This window comes from Lepidochelys kempii, chromosome 18, assembly GCF_965140265.1.
Source record: "Lepidochelys kempii isolate rLepKem1 chromosome 18, rLepKem1.hap2, whole genome shotgun sequence".
NCBI classification, from domain to species: domain Eukaryota; kingdom Metazoa; phylum Chordata; order Testudines; family Cheloniidae; genus Lepidochelys; species Lepidochelys kempii.
In genome coordinates this window covers 16732315-16755058 of record NC_133273.1, presented here as the reverse complement: position 1 = coordinate 16755058, position 22744 = coordinate 16732315, and the positions used below count along the sequence as shown (strand labels likewise).

Below are 22744 nucleotides of genomic sequence, written 5' to 3'. Positions count from 1 at the left end.
GTGGTTTCCATCATATACAGGGTTGAGAGTTTGGCTCAATGGCTCTCAGGACTTCCACTATACAAGTTGTTCCAGCCCCCCTGCCCCTCCCTTCAGACCCAAACTCCTTTTCACTGAGTTTTAAAAAGTTGAGACCCCTGCTTCATCCTTAAACTAGGATCTGGGTGCAACTCATCCTCCCTGCTCTCTTCTTGCCTCCAGTGAAATAAAAACATAGGCCATAAAATATAAAAGGCGTGAGTTTCAGAGGGGCTGACAATTTGCCACTCTGTTGGCTTCGGTTGAAGTCATGTGTGCTCATTGCCTTTGAAAATCAGATCCAAAAAGCTGGCATAAAGAATGAAAAAGTAAAAATCCAAAGATATTCTCTCAGATCATTTATTTGAAAGCTGCCACTTGAAAGCCTTTCTGCAGCATGCAACATTACATAATCTATCTATGAATAATTCCCTCAACTATCTACATCAGTCAGATATGACCTAGAAACTTAGAAGTGGGTTAACTGCCGGGGTATAACGTATTGGAGGTGGGGGACCCATGAATATGTGTTTCCTAAAGAGTTTCACAGCTTAATACAGAGATGTGCTGGGGGAAAGGACTACGTGTGTTTACAAGGCAGATGATAATTACTGTGACTCCAGCTGCAATCACACAATATCACATTAAAATAGAACTTGTGATATCTGATACCCTGACGATGCTAATCTGTTCGGGTGAAACCAATGGGAGTTTTGCTATTGACTTCAATGGGGCCAGGATTTCACTCTGAGATTTATCCACATTTTTACCTCTGTGTTTACAGTGTCGGTTTACAGAAGGATCGCTAAGGAATATGCTTTCACCATGGATAGAATAGACTGTACTGGGCAGAAGAGAGAGAGAGAAACCACAACGCAGTCAACCTATGGAACTCGTTGCCAGGGGACGTTGTGAAGGCCGAAAATATAATGGGGTTCAAAAAAGATTGAGATAAGTTCATGCAGGAGAGGTCCATCAATGGCTATTAGCCAAGATGGTCAGGGATACAACCACGTGGTCTGGGTGTCCCTAACCTCTGACTGGCAGAAGCTGGGAGTGGATGACAGCGGATGGATCATTCCCTCTGAAGCACCGGCACTGGATGCTGGGCTAGGCAGACCATTGTTCTGACCCAGTATGGCCGTTCTTATATTCTTATAAGCCCCCATAAGCACCCATTCCCACTAAATTCTTCTCAGAAATACTCCAGGCTCTCCTCTCTGATTTGGTATTTTTATGACTTTTTTTTTCTTGCTGGGTTGCCTCCTTCTGCCAAAAGTTCTCCAGTCCGCCCCCACCTCCGACCCCTTGTATTTCACAACAGAACTTCTTCTAGCTCCCAATCATGCTGTTAATGGCAAACTTTTGGTTATCCTAATTACATGCTGCCATTCTATTGCACCTTTTATCTGAAGAGCTCCAATCACTTTGTAGGCATTAGTTAATTAAACCTCACAACCCTCCTGGGTGAGGTAGGGAAGTATTATTCCCATTTCACAGATAAGGAAACAGGTTCGGAGAGATGTTTTATCCCAGGTTACATAGCGAGTCAGGAGCAGAGCCAAGCACAGAACCCAAAAGGGCCTGATCTACACGCCCCTGTTCTATCCACTACACCACACACTCCCATCTAGCTTCATAACAGGGTTTAGTGATGCTGACTTGGTACTTCTGGCCCTTCAGCTCTGTTCCATGTGGGACTGTGACTCCGTTTGTATAATATGCCGAAGCACCTTAGCCTCACATACCAGGCTGTTAAAATGAGCCATTACATCATCCACTCACCACTTGGTATGTGTGCATGGGAAGGGAAAGGGAGGGAAGGAGGCAGGGGAGTTGTGTCATTTGCTAGCAGTTAAAATCCAGTTGTAATGTTGCTGGAAGATGCTGCTCACCAGTCTAGGATTTCCTGATGTATTTGATACCCGTGAAAGTTACATGGGCTCCATGTCTTCTCAGATTCTCTGCCCTGTGAGCATTCTGTGTCTTGGTGGCTCTCCCGTCCCTTCCTCCTTGTCTCCCTAACCCTTTTCTCCACCCATGGCCCACTGTGGAATGGTGGGAAAGTCACATCCAGTTACAGCTCCTTGCCCCTCTTCTCCCACTGCTGCGTCTATCCAGCACAGCTCCACTCACTGCTGAACGGTTGTATTATGACATCGACCACCTTCTTCTTGCTTCCCTTTCATCACCCCTATTCGTCTCATTTGCATGCTGCAACCCCATTGGTTGAAATAAGCCAGCAGGGCAAGAGGTATAATCTATGGGTGCCGACGGGCTATTACATCTCTAGCAGAGTTTTTTCCACTGAACGTTCAGAGCGACATTTGAGATTCCGTGGGTCATGAAACGGCCCAAAGTGAAAAGGGAAAATGTCCGCGCAGAAGTTTTTGTCACATTTACACAGTTCTAATCTACAGATAAATACAAATCAATATGTGTGCAAAAATTATTTTGGGTAAGAGGCCCTGACCATACCTTTTTGTCTTCTTGCAATACCAAGTGGAACTTGGATACCCACCAATAAACCCACACTGCGTTATTTGATTACAAAGTTCCTGATGGTACTTATAACAGTATAACCAGTGTCTTGTCAATATTCCAAACAGTGGCTAAAGAATGACACAGCTTTTACACAAATAAGATTTATCATTATCAATGAATTGCATCACCAAGCATTTTTTAAATGGAAAAAGAGATGATTTTGTGAAAAAGTTATACTAATGAAGCTTCCAATAATCAAAACAGATATGAGGTTCTCAGCCAATAACATGTACTGATTTAGCGGACATTGCTTTTGTTTACCATAAAGCATGAGGTGTTTGGCTGCACTGTATCCCTTCATGTTATTTCTGATGATTCACGAGGCCAAAGATCATGTGCTTTCAGACAAGGCTAGAACTGCTGCGGTCTTTGGCTCTGATCCAATTCTCATTGGAAAAATTCCATTTGACATTAATGGGAGTTGGATGAAACTCTGTTTAATTGGCACTTCCTGAAATGTATCATTAATGGGGATGGGCAAACTTGTTTGGCCAAATTTAAAATTCCCTTGGTCATGGTAGGTTGGAAAGTTCAACTAGATCTCAGGGGTTCATGTTTTGCTATGAACAAAGGAGCAGAAGGGACAAGAAGAAAAACATCCGCTGGAAAAACGTGATGAAAAAAACAGAACTGAGAATTGGGCAGCGTGAAAATCAAATACAGAGAGATCCAGATCCTGAGCGGGGATACATTAGAGGAGCTCCACTGAAGCCAACTAAGTTATATCAATTGACACCCATGCAGGATCTGGCCTAGATAGCACAAAGGCAAAGGAGCAGACACACATAATTCCACCCCTTTGGAAGCCAAAAGCAAAACTCCCATTGTCTTAAGTCGAAGCAGGATTGGGCCCCAAAATGAAAAACAAAGCAGGCAGACTACGGAGACCCCAGATTCTCTGTCAGCCATTTGGACTGTTCTCTTGTGCTACCTGGTCTACCATATTTATGGATTATGGCACATTATAATTTATTTGTGTTCATAGGTGAAATCCTAACTCCAATGAAGCCAATGGCAGTTTGACATTGACTTTTATGGGGCCAAGATTTTGCTCATTGAAATATTTTATAAGTATTTACATGCATTGTAATGTGCTTGTCATAGACCTCATCTACACATTCAAGTGCAGTCTACAATAAATTGTGTTGAGGGTTATTTTATTACTGTTTCCCTGCTACCTTCGCCCGCTTAGCAAAGTGTGTTAGTTCCTCAATATAAAGGAAGTTGATTGTAAACTGTATGGGGGCAGGGACTGTCTTTTTTTTTTTTATTTACCCTTATTTGTATTGCTTGTTGATACAGCCCCTGCCACCATAGGACCCTGGGCCATGATTGGGACTACAATAACAGTACAGAGTGTGTTTCCTGGCTTTCTGCCTAAAACTGTTGTCTTGTTCTTCCCTTTAAAAAAATTCTTTTGCATTTTGTTTTTTCAAAAATACAAACACATACGCAATTACAAAACACTACATAATGCAAAAGTACTGCAACAACAACTGCAGAACACTCTCTCTAAATGTTGACACCCCTAAGATGTGAATCTTCTTCCTCCTTAATGAAGTGAATAAACTGTTACCCCAGGGAATTCAATTTAGTCTAATAATTAATTCTATGAGGTCATCTCTGGCACCCAGTCTCTCTGATATCCAGGATATCTAGAGATATAAACAATGGAGGGGGAGGAAGGGGCGGAAGGGGACATGTTTTCCCCAGCCCCGTATTATTTCAGCTAATAATACCAAAAATACCAAATTCTGGGACATGAGCATATAATGGCTGTCTGGCTATATCTCCTCCTTGTTGCCAAACACGTCCTGATGGCACTATGTTAATATAGCCTATGCGGACCGAGCTGTATCTTTCTCTTACAAGTCTCATGCTCCCTGGATAACATAGAGAAAGGAAGATTTTTTTACATGGGTGTGTGAAAATATGACCAAAAGTATAGAAACCTGAGAAGGACTAAAATGGCTGCCATGAGGTGCGGAATGTGGTCAATAGAGAAGTAAATAACTGAGAGAGATGGATAAAACAATTGTATCTGGCTGTCATATCAGAGCCTCACAGTCTTTAATGTGTTTATCCTCACAACAGCGCTCTGAGATAGGGCATTTTACAAAGGGGAACTGAGGCCCAGAGAGGTTAAAGGGACTTGCCCAAGGTCACGCAGAAAGTCTGTTGCATCTTCTCTTTCTTATTTATATGATACCCCTCACCACGGATGTGAGTCTATGTGGGGAACGTTACCTGAGCAGCATGGGTGTGCAGAGCATGACTGGTAGTATGGGTTAGAAGCAGGGTGAGGGGAAGCATTATCACCAGGATTGATATGGGAAGCTAGTCAGCAGTGCGGATGAAGAGTGTGAAAAGATGTTCATTGCAAGACACATCTGTTTTCACAGCTAGTTAGCAATGGCTTCCAGCACAAAGGCTGGTCTCTTCTCTCTGCAGTTTTATAGCACTGTTACTGTTACACTTTGAAATGGGGATCTAAATATTTATAGGTCTATTTTTAACATTCAGTTATTCACTTCTGCTCTCTCTAGAGCTGTTTGCTCTTTTATCCTCCTTGCCAGGGTTGCTAAGAAATTAACCAATTTTAAACAGTCCCATTTATCCTGAGACATGAACTCATGAAATAAACTGCAGCGATTGAAGTGTTGATAAGGAGACTCTTCCATTAGTCTGAACACGTACCTGTCTCTGTTTAATACTGGGAGATTCCATAATTACACAGAGAAAGAAGATCAAAGTGTCCCATCCCCCAGGTCTCCATACAAAGATTACAGATGAACTTTCCTGCTCTTTGAATCTTTTGACACATGATGTTTAAGCATAAGTCCCTTTACCTTTCATTTATTTGTGTATTTTGCATCTCTGGATCGCTAATTATTAAAGAGAGGATAATGAAACAGATCCTCCAGTCTACCCAAGTTATTAATTAAAAACCCCATCCACAGCAGAGGGGCCAAATTCAGGTCTTGCTTTCCCCCATTCAACCCCACCGGAACCAAAATACCAAATGAGGCTTCTGAATTGTGCCTTGCAAATCTTCATGGGCATCTATCTGCACGTGCAGAATCCTATATTTGTGCATCTAAAATGATACTTTGCCTGCAGTTACCCACATTGAACAAACCGAATCCTGTGCAAAAGTGAGTTTGGAATGCATAAACAAATAGCTGCACAAATCTTGTCTACAGTTTAGGAGGCCTGAAAGTGTCTACTGTATATTTTGGGATGACTCATAGTTACCCTAATAGTGGCACATGAGAAACTGAGGCAAAGAGAGAGGTAAAGTAATTTGTTCAGCATGATAGTGCAGGGTCTAGAATCCGGGTCTCTCACTCCCCCGCACTAGAACCTGATCCAAAGCCCACTGAAAGTCGGTGGAAAGACTTCCATTGACTTCAATGGGTTTTGTATCAAGCCCTTAATGTAATGGTTCATTCCGTCCTCCTCCAACCATTAGACGACTACAGTGATCCAGGAGCATTCAGGCAAGCTCCTATGACAGATACATGCATGTTGGTTGGTCCTGCTTTGAGCAGGGGGTTGAACTAGATGACCTTCTGAGGTGTCTTCCTACCCTAATCGTCTATGATTCTACGATTCTGTGTCAGCTCCAAGATATAGAACCATGGATGCCAGAATAGGGGCAACACTGGAATAAAGATAGGTTTGGTAGAGCAAATGGCTATCTCCAACCTGGAGGGCGCTGATTGCTCTGGGGACATTATATTGTCCTTCCCAGAAAGAACCACCACTGAAGTGTCATCTTCGGGACATCCTGGCAATGAACAATGCTGACTGGCTGACACACTGAGCGGTGAGTCTAGGCACCCCTTCTTTTGGCCCTTCACCCTATGAGTTATAGTAACTTAGATTCAGAGTCAGTGGGGCAGAGTCAAAGGAGATGTGTAGGAGGGGTTAAAAGATACTTGTCAGTTAAGTGGGAGTGAAGACTAAGGGAGCCTAAAATGGAGTAATTGGGCCTAGTAAATTACTCCATCTGAGACATCGTTAGACTCATCTCTGAATTTGGTTCATTGGGAACTGTGATCACTCAGGGCCAGGTTTTTAAAGGTATTTAAGCACCTAGTGTGATTTTCAAAAGTATCTAGGCACCTAAAACTGTGTCTATCAAGATGAGGTCCATGCATAAGCACCTCATAATGAATCTTAGCTTCTGCTCTTGACACACACACAATGCCGCCACTCTGTACTCTAGAAAATCTATTATCAGAAGAAACAAAAAGCCTCAGCCGTTGACAACATAGTGTCTGCTTTTTCTACTGTCATAGAAAGAGTGGTCTAACAGATTGTTATCTAAATGCCCTGCCTGTGGAGCCCGAGCTGAAACCTACCTGAAATTCTCATTCGCTCCATCTAACTTGTCTAACCATCTTTCTTAAAGATCAAAATCTTCCTGAAGATTATCTCATTATTAACGTTTCCCTTTGAAATGAACTAATATACATTTTACTACCAGTGCATCCATGTGATTTTTAACAATGGAAACATCAGAAGATAAGCTGATTGCTGTATTTATCACTGAAAATGTTGTAGCACTTCAGCCAAATTGCCTATTAATGAAGAGATTTATTTCTTCTTCACCCAAATTTCCTGCTAATGGAGAGGTTATTTTTCTCTCCGTGTTTCCAATTTGCCACTTAAAAGCTTAATTTAAATTATTTCAGTGTCACTAGATGTTTGCCAGTGACAGTAAATTCTAACTTGATTTGTTTCAGAGGCAAGGCCCATGCCCATCTTTTCAGTGTTGTTAATAGGAGGTTGCAATTGTGTACAATACAGTTGCAACCAACTGTATACAACCTTGCATACAAGTTGTACACAACTGTATACAAGGTTATGGGTCAGATCTTTAGCTAATGTAAATTGCTGTAACTCCATTGGTATTTATGCCAACTGAGGATGTGACCTGATGACTAGATATTGACATTTAAGAGTCAAGGCTCCAAGATTCACCTGTATCAGCTGATGAGGATCCAACCAGCTGCTTATCTCCTTCTTTTGTCATTGACTTGGTTACCTTTTTCCTCTTGCTAGTTGCTAATGTCCCCTTGGAATTTAATTTGGAGTTTGAAGGGGCATTTTCAGCAATTACACCAGAATCATGGATGATCTGGGAAGGCTTGAGATCTATACTGTTCTCCTTCCTATTGTTTTCTTGGCTGGCCTTAGATGTGACTTTTGTTGCTGTCTTTGGTTCTTGGGCTTCCTCAGAACCTTTATTCTGACCCAAATTTCCATCCGGGAGTGCACAGTTACTGCTTTCCAAGTCCGGTTTAGTAAGATTAGTCTCCAGCAGCCTGCTCGCTGCTGACTGTCCCCTGTTTTCACTAGCTTCTGTATCTAATCCCCTTTCTATTTCATCCTCTCTGGTAACATTAGACCCAGTTCTTGGGATGCCCTGTAAATCCACAGCAATTATATGGGTGGTCTCCCTCAATCTGGTCCTGCTCATTATGTCCTGAGCCATGCCTTGGGATCTGGGAGCTGTCTCTTCATTTTTCAGTTGCATCTTGCCTTCCTTTTCCATGCCATCTCCATCATCGTCAGCAGGCTCCTGTTGTACAGTCTCAGGATAGAAGACAGACTTCTTGCCGGGAAGCTCTCTAACCGAAGCCCACTTGTGTTCTGGGCAGTGGCTATGAAGACAACAAACGAGACCTTTCGTTAGAGCACTGACACCAAATATTCTTCAGGCAGTAAGTGGGAGAATAACCTTAGTGAGACAGGCTTGTAACCAATCTTTGAGAAGGAATGGTTTTGAGTAAAAGTAGCAAGCAAAGCGTTTGTTTAAGAAGAGGATGCTTAATTCACAAGGCTTGAGGAACTGAAACACTGATTAGAGCAAGGGGGGAGGGTGTGGAAATAGGCTTTCCAAGCTAGGGTAACAGATAGTCGAAGATAAGCAAATGTTAAACAATTCCTCCAGGAAACCTATAAATGTCACGGCTAAATATTCTGTGTAATCTCTATTGTAGAGGCAGGACCAATGGGAAATTAGAGAAGTGTATTGTGTTATGTGCTCCCATTGAGCTAGACATAACATAGGTTGAAAGATGATGCCGAGTTAATAAGGCATCAAAACAGACCTACCTAAAACTTGTTCCTTCTTAAAGGAAAGCTGTGATTTATTGGAGTGAGTGGGCGGGAGAAGCAGGTGAATGTTAAGTCACTGCTGCTGATTCACTGGGTGTTCTTGGTCACATCACAGTGCCTTGTTATGCCTCATTCTCCCCTTTATAAATGGGGGATAACAATCAGAGCTGGGCAGGAACCAGAATTTTTGCTTCATGGGAAATTCTATTATTTTGATATTTGTTTTCTTGTTGAATTGGAATGAAAACAAACCTTTTTGAAATCTCAAGTGAAATAAAATGTAAAAGAAAATTCACTTGGGGTCAATCAAAACTTTTCATGTTGATAAAATCAGGCTGGTTCACTCCAATTTCAACTTTAAAAATATGGAAACAAAAGGTCATGTCAGAATGGAAAACTGAAACACACCATGTCAACAATGTCAAAACATTCCATTTCCACATCCACAAAATGCTTCATTTCCATTTTTTTTTCAAAACAAAATTTTGTTGAAATCAACATGTTCCTGCAAAATGTTTCAATATCAACAAAATTATGCAAAAAGAAAAGGAGGACTTGTGGCACCTTAGAGACTAACCAATTTATTTGAGCATAAGCTTTCGTGAGCTACAGCTCACTTCATCGGATGCATACTGTGGAAACTGCAGAAGACATTATATACACAGAGACCATGAAACAATACCTCCTCCCACCCCACTCTACTGCTGGTAATAGCTTATCTAAAGTGATCACTCTCCTTACAATGTGTATGATAATCAAGTTGGGCTATTTCCAGCACAAATCCAGGTTTTCTCACCCTCCGCCCCCCGCCACACACAAACTCACTCTCCTGCTGGTAATAGCCCATCCAAAGTGACCACTCTCTTTACAATGTGTATGATAATCAAGGTGGGCCATTTCCAGCACAAATCCAGGTTTTCTCACCCCCCACCCCTCCAAAAACCACACACACACAAACTTGTACATTGTACAAATGCACATTGTAGGGAGAGTGGTCACTTTGGATAAGCTATTACCAGCAGGAGAGTGAGTTTGTGTGTGTGTGGTTTGGGGGGGGGGGGTGAGAAAACCTGGATTTGTGCTGGAAATGGCCCACCTTGATTTTCATACACATTGTAAAGAGAGTGGTCACTTTGGATGGGCTATTACCAGCAGGAGAGTGAGTTTGGGGGGGCGCGGGCGCGGAGGATGAGAAAACCTGGATTTGTGCTGGAAATGGCCCAACTTGATTATCATACACATTGTAAGGAGAGTGATCACTTTAGATAAGCTATTACCAGCAGGAGAGTGGGGTGGGAGGAGGTATTGTTTCATGGTCTCTGTGTATATAATGTCTTCTGCAGTTTCCACAGTATGCATCCGATGAAGTAAGCTGTAGCTCACAAAAGCTTATGCTCAAATAAATTGGTTAGTCTCTAAGGTGCCACAAGTACTCCTTTTCTTTTTGCGAATACAGACTAACGTGGCTGTTACTCTGAAACAAAATTATGGTTTCCAATGGAAAACTCTTTAGCTGAAAATGTTCTGACCAGCTCTCCTAATAACGCTCACTAACGTTTGCCAAAAGCTATTAGATCTCAGGATGGAAATGTGCTGTCTAAACAATAGATATTTTATTATTTCACGAGTGGCTATTCAGTAGCGGGTTTGAACCAAAACCCCAGGTCTGAAACATCACTGTTGTGTGGTGTTCAAAAACAGAACTCAGATTTTAGGCCTTGAGCCTGTCTCTAGTCTAAAGTGCATCCTAATTTCATGAAATTTTGGATGGAGAGAGAGAAACTGGGTGGTATGTTCTCTTCTCAGCATTATGCACAGGATTTAACTTCCGTCACTGGCATAGCCTTCTGGGAGAGAAATGGTCTTCACAAGTGTCCCAAGGGATCTGAGGAATCACTTGAGCAAATCCCCTTGCTTCCCTTTGAATATTTACCCTAAAAGTCCCACTCTTCCTTGACTACCACTCTGGTAGTGTAAAGACTGAGGCCGTAAAATAGGCAAAATTACATTTACATATCAAGGGGTATAAAGGGGACTTGGGGTACAATGAACGTTCGCCATAAGGAAAAGGTGATGTTGCCATAATACTCCAGCCAGCATTTATTTAATGCCTTTCATCCCAAAGGACTTCGCAGCACTTTACAAACTATACATTTAAAGATCACTTCATCCCCATGTGGGGTGTGATGCACAGCAGCCTGTAACACTCCCCAGCAGTCTTTAAGACAGGAGGTGAGGAAGGCTAGCTTGTGAAAGCAGGCTGCTAAGCTTGTGAGCTTTGACTCAGCCCAGAGAATGGGCACAGAAGGACTTTGCCACAATGTGTTTTAGATCCGTTCTTAGACATTCATTCTGAACATTAAAATAACTATGAACCTAGTAGAAACTAATAATGACAATAGTTTCCACTAGGTTCATAGTTTGACACTATTACTCTGTCATTGGATCACATGTATAGCTGATGTAAGTCAGTATCTTTATCTCCACCTTGACTTTAGAATTGCTCCAACCAGAACTTCTGCTTTGTTTTGTTTCTTTCAAAGAAAAAAGTGAAGTAAAGAAATGGAAATTCTAACCTTTGCTCAGCAGACACTAAATGCCGTAGCAAAGCTTTCACTGTCCCCTGTCCTTTCTTCTGCTTAGAAAACTTGGCTTCTAGCAGGGCCATTAAGAGAGCTTCTAAAGAAACCAAACCATCGCGTTATGGAGCAGCAGACCCACACGGCTGTAGAGTGTGGACTGCTTATCTCACTGAGTGGAGAAGGATAGCTTCACAGCAGCAAGTGATGGCTCTGAAACCGAACCTGCCTCTGCTTTATATACACCAGGTTCCAAAGGAGTCCTCCGGCAGGTTCAGAAAACCCTCAGCACTATAAACAAGGGCTGGTCTCCTAGCAACAGCTGCCTAGCGACTGTTGCTAATTGTGGAAGGGGTTCCAGCATTAACATGCAGAGCGACTTCTACAAAGGGGTGTGTTTTTAGATAAAGCTCTGCAGTGATAAAGAGGGCTGCTGTTTGAGTGGGCGCACACGTGTCACCAGAATGAGCGCGTGTAGCAGAGAGATAGGGAAACCAATTTGGTGGCTGGAACGCCTGTTGCCTGGCTTGTTTCAACTCAGTCGTCCATGGTCCTCTTCAAGTCTTCGAAAGGTCAGGCTTCACCTGTGCTGCCAGACACTACACCCACTTTCAATGTCACTCAGAAGCAAACAGTAAAAGCTAATTTTGTTTCCTTCCCCCTGCACAACCACTCGCTCGTCACCTGATAAAAGTCGACTCAGAGTGGCTGCCAATATGAATTTTGATCACGGTGTACCTGTCCTTCAAGTGCAGTCACTGATCTCATTGCTCAGTGCTCCATCTCTGCTGACTTTGTTAACATCTCTATGGCGATACCTTTCAGTATGTTGCAGTAGGTACAGTTCAAAACAGTCACCGCCCAGGCCAACGACTGACATAGGCACATTCAGATTATGTAACTGTATGCTCAGAATCTGCTTGTGTAGGCAGTCATTAGACTTGCCTGTGCATATGTGTATATGCAGGCCCTTTGGATCACCGTAGAGTCATCTGTCCCAAAATGTTTATCCACAAATTTAGTAGAATAATGTATAGCACTAAAATATTGGGGGTTTCTAACCTGTGTATAGTGGAGGTCATTGGTGTATAGTGTGTATAGTGTATAGTGGAGGTCATTGGTGGTTCTTTGGCTCATGGCTGGTTCTTTCTTTCTGTGCAAATAATAGGTCAAAGAACCAGGAGGCTCAGATTGGTGGGTGCAGGGTGGGTGTTTTATGCCTTAGTGCCTGTGGAACCTAGCCACGGAGCTGGTGTAACTGAGCTCTGTAGAATCACCCCAATTTAGGGGAATCCTCCAGTAGTTTACAGCCAGTGTAGTGGGGACTAGACTGCCTCAATCCCTGCAGCTAGCGAAGGGGCATGGCCAACGTAAAAGGGAAGTAGCCAGGGCTTCCCTCCAATTTGCTGATCCAAGGCTGCTCTTTTGGTCACTCAGGGGCATTGTCAGCTGATGTCATTTACAGCCTTCTTCAGGCTGCTCGAACATGCTGGGGGGCTGGCCTGGCATGTGGCAGCCCCAGGGCTGGGGAAGTGCAAAAGTGAGCTTTACATCAGGTTTACATGCACACCCTTCTAACCTGCTCTAGGTGCTCCTTGGACCTATTCAAGGATCTGATCTGGAGAGAGTTCTGGAAGTTAGAAGTTCTACCTGTACGTATAGATGAACGATAACAGTGGCTTTTCCTTTGCAATGGCACAGGGGAGTTTTGCCTCAGCAAGGCGAATAAAATCCCAAAGATAATATTTATATCAAGGGGACTGGGTCCTCAGCAGCTATAAATCTGCATACCTCCACTAGAGTCAATGGTGCTTCACCAGTTGACCCCATCTGAGGCTATTATACTCTATCGTTGTCCAAGCAGAAACAGGTAGTTCATCTCTCTTGGTTGCAATCATTGAAGACCAGAATTAGTGACTTTGCAAAATGCAATGAAACACTGGTGAAATGAATGATTGGTAGAAATTAAATGGCTCTTGGAGAAAAATTAAGCATTTACATTTTTAAAAAAATCATCATAAGGTACTTGTCTCCCACAGGAAATTAGGATTAAAAATAACAAAAGCCTCCAACCCTGCTCTTCTAACTGCACTTTGAAACATTCTGGGCTAGGATTCAATATGTGGTGGTGGTCATGAGGTTCGCTGGCATTTCTGAATGAATTTCCGTTGAATTTCAAGTCATAATTTATGGCCTATTTATGCAGCAACAGCTAAGTTGCATCTTTCGATAGCAACCAAGTTCTTTGCAGTCATAATAACACCTTTGAATTTGACTCCCCAGATAAAGCACAAGATACTGCAGGGTGAGACGTCAGAAAGGGGCCAATGCAATTTCTCTTGGTGGTTTTGCAAAATTACACAGCAGATACCAGCTGAACAGGAACAATAGCTTTTTGGTTTAGCAAATGCTGCTTATAGCATAGCACCAAACCCCGACTGATGAACGTGATCAAAAAGCACTGGCCCCCAATCTGAATTCCACAGAACTGCAGTCACAAGTTGGCCTCCAGGATAGACTGCAATGAGTTAACTAACCGAGGTAGCACGTGCACCTCTGCTACTAGGTTGGAGCCAAATTCCACATTTGGTGGGAAGCTAAGGAAACCCCTGGCTAGCACAAAAAGACTTGAGGGAGAGACTTAGAGACAGGAATGTATTTGGTGATGGGGGAGGATGGGAAGAAGCTTTTATACAAAAACTAAATCTACTGGCCCGGCCATACTGTCTGAGTCCTTTCTGATCTAGTGTTTGGTCAGAGCTGGCTTGATCCTGGATTGAAGGAACCTGTGTTTATAACCTCTCTGCTGCCATAAAGGTGAATGTCATGTCACCAGTTTAACACTGAGGGCAAGTTCACTGGAGTGCAAAGGGGAAAGTCGATGGTATTGTGCCCGCTTGTGCTGGTTGTGAATGGGGCCCTATAGCTTCACTGCATGGCCAACCAGGAGAAAGACTGGGCTAGGAAGTCCTCAAGGCACTGGCCAGAACTAACAGTTTCTTGGGGTTTTCTGGGGCCTCTAGGGAACAATGTTCTGGTGGAAAGGAGGGGCCAGGCTGTGTATCCTGATTCTAAATGAGACAATCCCTTCCCCAGACTGCCTCCAAGTAGCCTCAAGGCTGCTCTAAGCTACACCGGTTTGTCACACTCCCCTAGGTGCTGGTATGCCAGCCAAGAAAAGCCAGTGAGCAGCCAGCTCCTCCCTCCCTCTTTCTCCTTCCTCTGGCATGACCCATCCCCGGGTGCTTTGAGGGGGAGCAGGGCAGTGATGTTCTGGAAGCTCTCAGCCACACAATGAACTCCCAGGGGTTGGATTCTTTATTACCCCTTTGCAATGCTAGAGTGGAATAAAGGGGTTGCAGCGTAAGAAAGAAATTGGCCCAGGAAGCAGGGCCCTGGGATAGGAAGGGGCCCTTTTCTCCTGTCACGTTTAAGAACAGAATTACACCAAAACCTCTGGCAAGTGACATGGGAAATGTCTCAGGACACGCTTTGATCCTGAGATTGCCAGCCTCAGGCATCCCAGGCTGATGTGTACTGTATAGATTAATTTCAGGTTTCAGAGCAGCAGCCGTGTTAGTCTGTATCTGCAAAAAGAAAAGGAGGACTTGTGGCACCTTAGAGACTAACACATTTATTTGAGCATAAGCTTTCGTGGGCTACAACTCACTTCATCGGATGCATTCAGTGGAGTGAGCTGTAGCTCACGAAAGCTCATGCTCAAATAAATGTGTTAGTCTCTAAGGTGCCACAAGTCCTCCTTTTCTTTTTGTATAGATTAAGAAAGCCAGTGATGCTTGCCTGACACAGGTGCCTAGGAGCCAAGTTTCAATGGACTTGAAGTGATATTCCATGTCTCCGTAGGAGGGAGAGACAAACCGGTAGGAATCAAAGATCTGCAGTCTGCCCCTTTTCCATCTGGCCCCGAGGCTGCGCTCACCGGCCCCCAGCCAGATCTCCACGTGGACAATGTCATGGAATTGCCACCTTCCTGCAATGACAAGGAAGTGACTGCGCATTTTCCAAAGTTGCCTTTAAAATGGCATTTGGGGAGGTGCTGGGCTGACGGCCCTGGAGACTGTCTATCCATAGAACTGGCCCTGACAGACGGTGTCACTGTTCAGTCAGTGTGTCTTGCCCTGACCAGAAAAGACTACCCTTGCTGCTGAGAGGACAGTTTAGTCTCCATGTCTATTCAGTCATTCATCCCTCCTCAGAGACTGCCCTCTCCCCCAAAGAACTCCCAGGAGGAAAGCCAAATGGATTGGGGCTGTCTGTGATGTGAAAACCTGTCCAACAGGCTCAGAAAACTCATGGCATACAGGCCACCAAACAGCTATCCAGTAATAACAACTTCAACTGACAACTTTTTGTGAAATTCTCACAATTGCACTGCAAATTTGGAAAGATATGGCTGAAAATCTCCACACAAAAAAAGCACCTTTCTGGTCTAGTTCCATCAGGAATTGCAAAGATAGTCACAAGAATGACCAAAACCAGCCCAAACCACATCTTCAGAATTCACAAAGTGTTCATTTTAAGTTTAATTCCAGAAAGGTGTAAAAATTTGGGAGGGTTATTACTTCATTTAACCGGGATCATTCAAATCCCCAAGTTCACAGCCTTGTGTGTGTGTGTCTAGCCTTGTGTGGTGGCTCATAGCTACTCTAACAATGTTGTATACTTCTCTCTGAGGTCAGCTGGATGGGGGATACGCATGGGGGGTACATATGAGGATGGTATGTATGGGTACGGATGGATGAACGGATATGAAGGGGGTGGAAGTACATATGAGGATGGATGGATAAATAGAGGAGGTACAAAGGGGATGGGTGGACGGATAGATATCTTTGTTGACATTACGTTCTGTGTCGAAGTACGTTCCTGAAATGAAGATGAGGTCTCCCGGCTTCATGTGCTCCTCACTGGGCAGAGTGATGGGGAGTGTGTCATACTGATACGCCTGGTTTCCTGGACCCATGCAAAAGCCAAATTCCGATTTTAAGTCATGCACCACCTGCCGAATCAGTCCGCAGCAATCCAGGAAGAGCGGGGATTCGTACTCTGGAGCCGGGGAGCAAGGCAGTAGGTGAGCAAAATGACAAAGGAACCTCCCTTTTTATCCAGCAGGAGGACAGGAGAGTCGCTTTGGTGAGAGAAGATGCAGCAAGAGACAGCTTTGCACAATAATTCAGATTTGTCTAGGGGCAGACACACCAATGTATATTGTTCTTCTGTTTGCCAGAAGCTGGGAATGGGTGACAGGGGATGGATCACTTGATGATTCCCTGTTCTGTTCATTCCCTCTGCGGCACCTGGCATTGGCCACTGTCAGGAGACAGGATACTGGGCTAGGTGGACCATTGGTCTGACCCAGTAGGGCCATTCTTATGTTCTTAATGTGGATAAAACTATAATGCCCAGCTATGGGCCTCAATGCCATGCCCTAGAATCTCCGCCCATTTTGGAAACCAAACCTGAACTGGACCTTTTGGCAGTTTCGGTATTTTTTTCTCCTCCATTGTTTCTGATTTGTGTGGCCTCTGCATTTCAGGATGGCACTTGCAATTGGAATAGGAAGTGCCAAAATATTACCAAGATGTCTTTTTTTCATGGTATTTCCAGCTTGACTGGAAATTGGAAATAGCAGGAATCCCATGAGATTTCCAGCCCAGCTTTGCAGCTCTAAGAAGTTAGGATATGCTGGATTAGGTCCAGCAAAATCACCTGAACTGTTGGACGCTTATAACTTCTGGACAAAAAAGGTTCACGCGTTGCTAGTTTTATGGCCTCACCAAATCCACAGGATCTATGTAGATGTTTCAGATGTAATGTGGATTATGCGGAATTGAAGCTTTGGAGATGGCTGGAAATTTTTCTTTTAATTTTTTTTAAAATGAAAAATGTCACTTTCACCTACATTTAAACATTTTGAAAAGCATTTAGGAACTTTAAACAACTTCTTGCTGACTACTTTTGTTGCTCCACTCCTCTCTTGTGTCCCTCTGAGAGATGTGTCGTACCAGCCAATGTCTGGTCAGTAGAACTGCTTGGGGTGAAAGAGCAGAATTTGACCTCTTTAGTCCTCTGAGTCCAAAGGAATCAAAGTTCCTAGATGGAGTGCCTGATGGTAAGTGTATGTTAGTCTAGGGACGTCTAAGGGAGCATGTGTCAATGGATAATGCACTGGGGTGTGAGTCAGGAGACCTAGATTTTATTCCCAGCCCTGCCACTGATCCTGGGCAAGTCACTTCACTGCTCCGTGCCTCAGTTTCCCCTTCCACCTTTTGTTTATTTAGATTCTAACCTCTTTCTCTAATCAGGTATATGTACAACTCCTAACACAATGGCCCCCTGATCTCTGATGGGGCTTCTAGGTGCAACCATAATGAGGATGACGATCATAATAGCGTCTAAACTGGGGTAACATGAATATGGAAGGGCCAAATTAGACACCCTTAATCTCACTCCTGACTATGGCTCTATGTCCTTTATATTTTTTATTTGAACGGCCAAAGAAGAGACGTTACCATTCATTTGTGGCCTAAGGAAGGCATGAACCGTCAGTAGGTTATCACCAGAGACAGTAATGACAATACCTGCTCCATCAGGGAAAAGGTGAATGGGCTGAAAGGGTCTGCACCTACTGCCCGGCTCGTGATACTTCTTGGCGTAGGGTACACCTGTGTAACTCTTTGCCTGCTCGAGAAACTTCATCCGCAGCTGCCACCGGTAGTCCTGAAGTCTGCTCTGTACGGACAGTTTCTTCCCTCGGAGCATCTGCAGCTCCTCCTGAATCAAAACACAAGGAGGAAAGGAGGAAAATCGGGCAGCAAGCCCTGTCTGTTTTTTCTCAAGACAAAACTTTTTTTTTTCTTTTTCTAGAGAGGAGCGAGCAAAGTCAGAGAAAGCCGGAGTCTGGCCCAAACTCAATTCTAGCTCTGGCTTGGCCCTGCATCCCCGAGTGAGGAGGTGCCAAGCCAGTGTGAATACTCTGGCATTTCTTCCTGGAGGTCACAGTGACCTTCAGCAACATTCTCTGTATTTTCCTGTTCGTGCTCGATGTGCCTGATTAGCTCCAATGCTCGGCTCACACAGACCAAGCCGGAACCTCGCCCTTGCTTTACCTTCCAACTTCCTGGTTTACACATCTCATGGCCAAGCCGCCTACATGTTACAGAGTCATATAGGAAAACCATAGGCTGGAAGGACGGCGGTGCTGCACCCTATGATATTGCAAATACTTCCAGTAGGTGCTACTCCTTCTAGGAAGTAATCCCTAATTGTTAGTGCACAGGAAGGACTGAGGGTTCAGGATTTCTGGGTTCTGACTTGAAATTCACTTTAACATCCTGTGCCTCAGTTTTCTCATGTGTAAAATGAAGGGGAATATATACCTTCCTCCCAGAGTTATGAAGGCAGGTTGAATTAACGGTCTGTAAAGTACTTAGAGACCCTGTACTAAAACATGCTATAGAAGTGCAAGTACTCTTCTATACTAAACTATACTTCTTCACAGATCTAGAGTACTGTGTATAGATACAGTGAAAACAGCAGGAAATTGCACCATCAAAAAGTTCTCGGTGACATGAAAAGCTGCAAAAACCAAGTTTGAGTAATTTGTTTTCAGAACGCGATAGAGTGGTTGCCTGATGTTACATTGTTGCTTAAGAAGTTTATGGTTGGAATGTTTCTACTAAAATATCTGTCTATGTTCCCCAAAAAAGTCTTACAAGATCTAGTGATGCAATGACGGCATTAAAGAGAAGTATTATACTCTAGTTCCATATAAGATATATCCAGATTTATGTAAGGAATAACACACCCACCCCAGCATATACAATAAGGTTATAATGCTCTTTCAGGATTCTCTTTACCATAAGCTAAGAGCACTGTACCAAATACAAAGAAAAAATCAAAACAGATAAAATAAATATTAATAAAAATATTAAACTGCATAATTATTTGAAGGATTCCTTTAAAAAATTAAAATAGGACTGATGAATTCACACTGCTTTGCACTTACACAGCACTATTCATGCGGGGACTCAACATTTTGTACAGAAATGAGCTTCCCCATTAAACACAGAGACAAAGGTACAGAGAGAGATTAACCAATTTGCTCAAGCTGATACAGCCAGTAAGTTGCAGAGACAGAAATAGGAGCCAGGCATCGCGATTCTCCGCCTTCTGCTCTAACCATTTGATGGACTGACTTCATTAAATAGATTAATGAAGGCAGCAGGCAGTCTGAGCATCCTATGGTAATTTTTTCTGCTGGGAAAGATGACGCCTGTCTATGAGCAAATCTCCCCTGGAAATATTATTGCTTCCCTCTATAGAAAGATACAGCGCTGGGAGGGAAAACTACTACCTGGGTAGCTTATGTGAGAAGTCTGGACTGTTTCTATATGATACAGATCATCCTTGTGTTTAGATGAATAGCAATGCTCTATTCAATAGAAACTATACTGAAATGAACACTTAGGGCTGATAGAAATGCACTGAATGACTGAATACCAGCCTCAGCCATTGGGTGACAGTATGGCATTTTCTTCTGATGCGGGCTGCGGGAGAGTTGGACTATCAAGAGAATCTCTTTCATTCAAAGATAGTTTTATGAGCGACTTGTGATGGCAGCTCATACATTCTGCTTGCCCTGTTTTCTTGCTCGGTCAGGACAGCATGTTTCTCAGGAAACAATGTTTTAATAAAGCTGGCCACAAATGCAGAGTAACAGCCAAGATGTAGCTGGCTCTGTAACCATTTATTATATTTTATTTTTTTCTAGCACTGCATTTGCACTTTCTGACAGCAGCAGTCTTTCCAGATAATGCCTTTTTTATGAGGTTAAGCACTCTTTGGGTGGATGAAGCCGACCTCTTGGAGGAAGATGAGTGTTTGTGTGGTTAAAGCAGGGGATAGGGAGTAAGGAAGGTCTCCTCTAGCTTTGCCACTGACCCACTGTGTGACCTGGGGCAAGTCACTTTGCTCCTCTGTGCCTCAGTTTCCCCATCTGTAAAATCCTCCCAGGATTTAATTAATGCCTATAAAGCACTTTGAAATGCTTAGTAATTAAGGCAGACTTTACTCTTGTGGCCTTCCAGTAATGAGGAGTGCAGTTGACACCCAAAAGCAAGCTGCATCCACAACTGTTGTGAGCTGTTTATATTACATTCTTATGGGGATTTTCTTCCTTTAAAATATGGTAGCAGGTTTTCAGGAGAGGCTTCTCAATATTCTGGAGTCAAGATTTGAGATATTCGACAGCCAGGGAGTACAGCAAGCAGCACATATGTGCTTAGCAAACTGTCCCTTTTCGGTATAGCTCTGACATTAGTCTCAAGTGCAACACATAAAGGGAGTGGCCTGATTTGGCCAGAGTCAAAGATTGGGTCCTAAATGTCCTCCTAAATAAGGCTATCTGCAGCCAGAGAAAACCAAAGGCAAAGAAACCATCATGCCACTGCTTACATGTGTTTCCTTACATGTGTTGCTAGTACTGGGTCCTGAAAAAAAAGATTCCTACTTGATCTACTGCGTCATACACATCTTGTGATTGTCAGAGAAAGCAAGAGTGCCGCTCATTGAGGAAACAGGCCACTTCCCCTACCAACTCCTTCTCATTGGTCCTGCCTCAGTGCCGGGGACTGAACTAGATGACCTCTCAAGGTCCCATCCAGCCCGACACTTCTATGGTTCTGTGACTGGACAACTGCATCCCTCGCAACATTAAACTTGGAAATTAGTGATGGGCCCAAACCAAATCTCTGGAACGAAGTGTTGGAGGGAGAGAAAGGAGAGGCCTCAAGTCTGGTTTCATGCCTTGGGGCTGGCTTTTAGGGTAGCTTTATAATGGGTCAAACCAGAACCTCAGATCTGAACACCTTAGAACTTTGGGGAAGTTCAGTTCCAGTCTACTAATGGAACCATCAACCAGGCAAGGATACGAAGAAACCAGCACCACCTCCTTCCTGCACGTGGAGGAAAGATATGGGAAATTCTTCTTATAGCGCTTTTCTTGTTTATAAGGTGCTTCTGCTATAAAATGATCTTGAAATTCGAGTCTTTGGCGAAATGCAACCCCCTCTGGTGCTCAAAAAGAGTCACACTCTGGGTCAGATAAGTAAGAAGGTCAGAACATTGTACAAGGGCACCTAGAACTGAAGTCACCTTTCACAATTTCATCAAACCACCATTATCACAATGGGCCGCATTTGCCAAAGCACTGAGCACCCTGAATTCTGCTTGAAATCAGTGGGAGCTGTAGGGGCTCAGCACCACTGAAAATCAAGTCTTTTGTGGGTAGAGACATTGTTGTTCAGGGCAAAAGCTGTCTGAACAACAGTGCATGTCCTTGCACCATCGCAGCCCAGTCCAAAACCCAGTGAAGTCAATGGAAAGACTCCCATTGGCATCAATAGGCTTTGGATCAGGCTCTTGAGATGCACAAATCCTTTAACTCGGAAATTCTTTCTCTCTTTCACCTCTCCCTGTTTCTTCTGAACTATGTTTAAGGCTCAGATGAATCTGAGCTTCTGGATTTTCAGCTGCAACTTATGACCCACCAAATCAGTGAAGTAACGTAACTTTCAGCCAGGCAGACCAGCTTAAGCGAAATGAGAATCCGCGTGTGAAGCGTGGCAGCCGGGAAAAGCAAAGCAAACAGCTATTGTGAATCGCCTTTCCCACCGCTCGGGGGGGGAGTCACCTGCCCTGCCTGAGAGTGTCCTGGCAGATACACTTTTATGCCTGTATTCCTGTGTGGTGTATCCTCACAGCAACTGACCTACGTCACCGGCTGCTCGTAATCAACGAGCCAGGGCTCAGCATACAGGAAGCGAGGCTGGTGTCTGCCCGAAAACAAGGTTAATTTCTAGCATGATTCCACTCACCCTTGAGCTCTTCCCCCTACATCAGCTAAGACAAGGTCTCATTACCGCCCCTTCCCTCCAATACACTGGATAATGAAGGCGCTGAACTGCTCTTCTCCTGGAGAAACGGAACAAGAGAGATTTCTCCAGTGATAACTGAGCATATCTGCTTCTCAGCATCCCACTAGCCTCTCGGCCTGCAGGAACACAGGAATTGCCAGAGTTGGATCAGACCTATGGTCCATCTACTCCAGTGTCCTGTTTCTGACAATGGCCAGACCCAGATGCTTCTGAGGAAGGTGCGTGAACCTCTGTAGTAGCCGGCAGTTATGGGATAATTTGGCCCCAACCCCTGTTTTCTTGTAACCCCCACTAGTCAGAGGTGGGGCTGCGTAGAACCTTAGGGATGTCACATTGCAGGGAGCACAGTTTTAACCTCGTCTGAGGAAGGTGGGAAGGGTAGAAACAGACACAAAGTTATTAGGGGTGAACCAAAAAACACACCACCAGAGCAGGGCTGAAAGGAGTGCAAAACTCAAGCCATTTTCCAACCGTGAAAATTCCCAGATTATAGAAAAGCAGATTTTTAGATGGAGTGGT

The 22744-nt window shown here is 43.8% G+C and overlaps 1 protein-coding gene across 5 annotated transcripts in view; it reads right to left on the bottom strand.

Moving 5' to 3' along the window:
- The window catches only part of TTLL10 (tubulin tyrosine ligase like 10), a 159713-nt gene that overhangs the window by 38060 nt on the left and 98909 nt on the right, over positions 1–22744 (bottom strand). For 3 of the 5 annotated variants that reach the window (XM_073316740.1, XM_073316739.1, XM_073316741.1), the window contains exons 2-3: positions 17914–18062; positions 7552–8234 (exon numbers count right to left, since the gene is read on the bottom strand). In XM_073316740.1, the coding sequence (XP_073172841.1) occupies positions 7552–8234; positions 17914–18050 (820 nt within the window). In that variant the 5' untranslated portion in view covers positions 18051–18062. Of the gene's footprint in view, positions 1–7551; positions 8235–17869; positions 18063–22744 lie in introns of those variants that run through there. The other 2 variants (XM_073316742.1, XM_073316743.1) reach the window with 2 other exon arrangements.